The following is a 2,195-nucleotide window of genomic DNA, read 5'->3' as shown; positions in this document are numbered from 1 at the left end:
TAAAAACACTCTAAACTAAAAGGAAAGGCAAAACACAACATAGAGAAAATATTCAAAATGCATAAGACAAAGTGAATTTATTTAACATAAAAATCTTATAGAACTATAGGAAAGAAGATAGATGTCTGGCTAAGATATAGGCAAAGGTGTGAAAAAGAAAATTCCAATAGTAAAAAAAGTAAAATTCAATATTATGCAACTATTAAAGATTTTTTAAATAATAAGTGCTATTCTGAGAATATAGGGTCTCTCGTGTTAATGTAGCTTAATATCTTTTTGGAAAGCAATTTCAAAATATGCTTTAAACCTAAAATTCTGTGTATAGTTTTGGCCCAGAAACTTTACTTACAAAACTATACTTTAAGGAAGTCATCATGGTTGTGTATAGAAAATACATGTAGAAGAACATTCGTTAAAACATTATTTCAAATTATGAAAGTTGAAACAGCCTGTATTTCCAGGAAGGGAGGATTGATTAAATATAGCATTTTACAGAAATACAATGAAATGTCATTCAGGAAAGATGTGAGGATGAATATTTATATTCTGAAAATATACTTATATAATTTTTTTAAATTGTAACAAAAAGTATTGTCTCATTTCCCACACATAGGACTATAAAAACACACCAAAATGTAGAGGTGGCTATTTCTGGATGGTAGAATTGTGGCCTTTTGGCTTGTCAGAATTTTTTTTAAGTGTTCTCTTATTTCTAATTTCATATAATTTACCTTTTTAAATTGTGACACAGCTCAAGTATATAGAAAAGTATAAAGTATAGTATAATAAACATCTCAGAACTGGAAATTCAAAGTGCCAGCTCTTAACAACATTTTACTATGCCAATTTCAGAGGCTTTTCTTTTATTTATTTTTTTTATTTTTACTTTTCTTTCTTTTCCCTTTTTCTTTGTTATTTTTCAGAATTAAGTAAGATTTGTACTTCAAACCACAAGAAAATAAGGTCAGGAGTGACTTTCTTACCTTAAACAACCTGAAAACATTAAATGATAGGAAACAGCCACTTTCTGACATTGGTCAAAAGGCCATCAGCGTTGGGCCCCTCGAATCACCTGTAAGTTCTGCCTAGAGGTTAATTGTTGGTCTAGTACAAATACATTTGACCTCTTCCTCCCTTGGGTACCCTTCTTTGATCTCATTTCTAGTCTTTTCTCTCCATCTCCACTATTCCAAACTTGTTTTTCGACCCACAGAGATTTTTATATTTTTACTATGGACAGCCATTTAGTACTATATGGTATTGTTATATATGGCTTAAAGTTTTATAGAAATGGTATCAGATGTAAGCGTCTCGGGTACAGCATTATAAACAGCAATGCAGTTCTCCCTTGCTGCCCACTCACCTGCCTGTTGGTTACATGATGGCCCACACTGTGGAACCACTGGCCAAGAAGATCTTTAAAGGAGTTTTAGTAGTTGAATTTGTGGGTGTTTTTGGAGCATGTTTTTTGTTTAATAAGATGGACACAAGCCAAGATGTCAGGCAAACAATGAGCAAGAAATTTCCCTTCATCTTGGAAGTGTATTACAAATCCGTTGAGCCTTCTGGAATGTATGGAGTCAGAGAATAAGATGAATAAAAATGGTTGAAAAGCAAAAATTAGCTGTTTGAGACCTTCATCGGGGAGAAGAAAGGTGAGCACACAGTACTGTAACCTCCTGACCCCACAGAACAAAACAGGAACTTCTCTTGTGCCGTGGCTTACGGTCATTTTCCACCCCCTATGCAGATCGCCCGCTTTTGTTTGTTGCTTTCCTTCTGCATTTATTTATTTATTTATTTTTTTAGTTAACTATAATGTTTCTTTTCTTTTAGTTTTTTAGTTTTTTAGTTTTTATTTAAATTCCAGTTAGTTAACAGAGTGTAATATTAGTTTCAAGAATTTAGTGATTCATTGCTTACGTTTAACACCCATGGCTCATCTCAAGAAGTGTCCTCCGAATCCCCATCACCTATTTAACACATCCCCCAACCGACCTTCCCTCTACTAACCATCAGTTTGTTCTTTATACTTAAGAGTCTGTTTCCTTATTTGCCTCTCTTTTCCAACCCCTCCACCGCCATGAACATTTGTTGTTTCTTAAATTCCACATATGAGTGAAATCATGTGGTATTTGTCTTTCTCTGACTTACTTTGCTTAGCATAATACTCTCCAGCTCTATCCACATCATTG

General features: G+C 33.6%; 1 protein-coding gene across 1 annotated transcript; it reads left to right on the top strand.

The window, feature by feature from the left end:
* Positions 1–1,381: 1,381 nt before the first annotated feature.
* Positions 1,382–1,591, top strand: LOC125174602 (protein CEBPZOS-like). The gene has a single exon (XM_047874128.1). It carries the CDS (start codon positions 1,382–1,384, stop codon positions 1,589–1,591), a length of 210 nt encoding a protein of 69 aa, XP_047730084.1.
* Positions 1,592–2,195: the final 604 nt, after the last annotated feature.

This window comes from Prionailurus viverrinus, chromosome C2 (assembly GCF_022837055.1).
Source record: "Prionailurus viverrinus isolate Anna chromosome C2, UM_Priviv_1.0, whole genome shotgun sequence".
Classification (NCBI taxonomy): Eukaryota; Metazoa; Chordata; class Mammalia; order Carnivora; family Felidae; genus Prionailurus; species Prionailurus viverrinus.
Note: the sequence above shows the minus strand (reverse complement) of the source record. Positions and strands in the feature narration are given on the sequence as shown.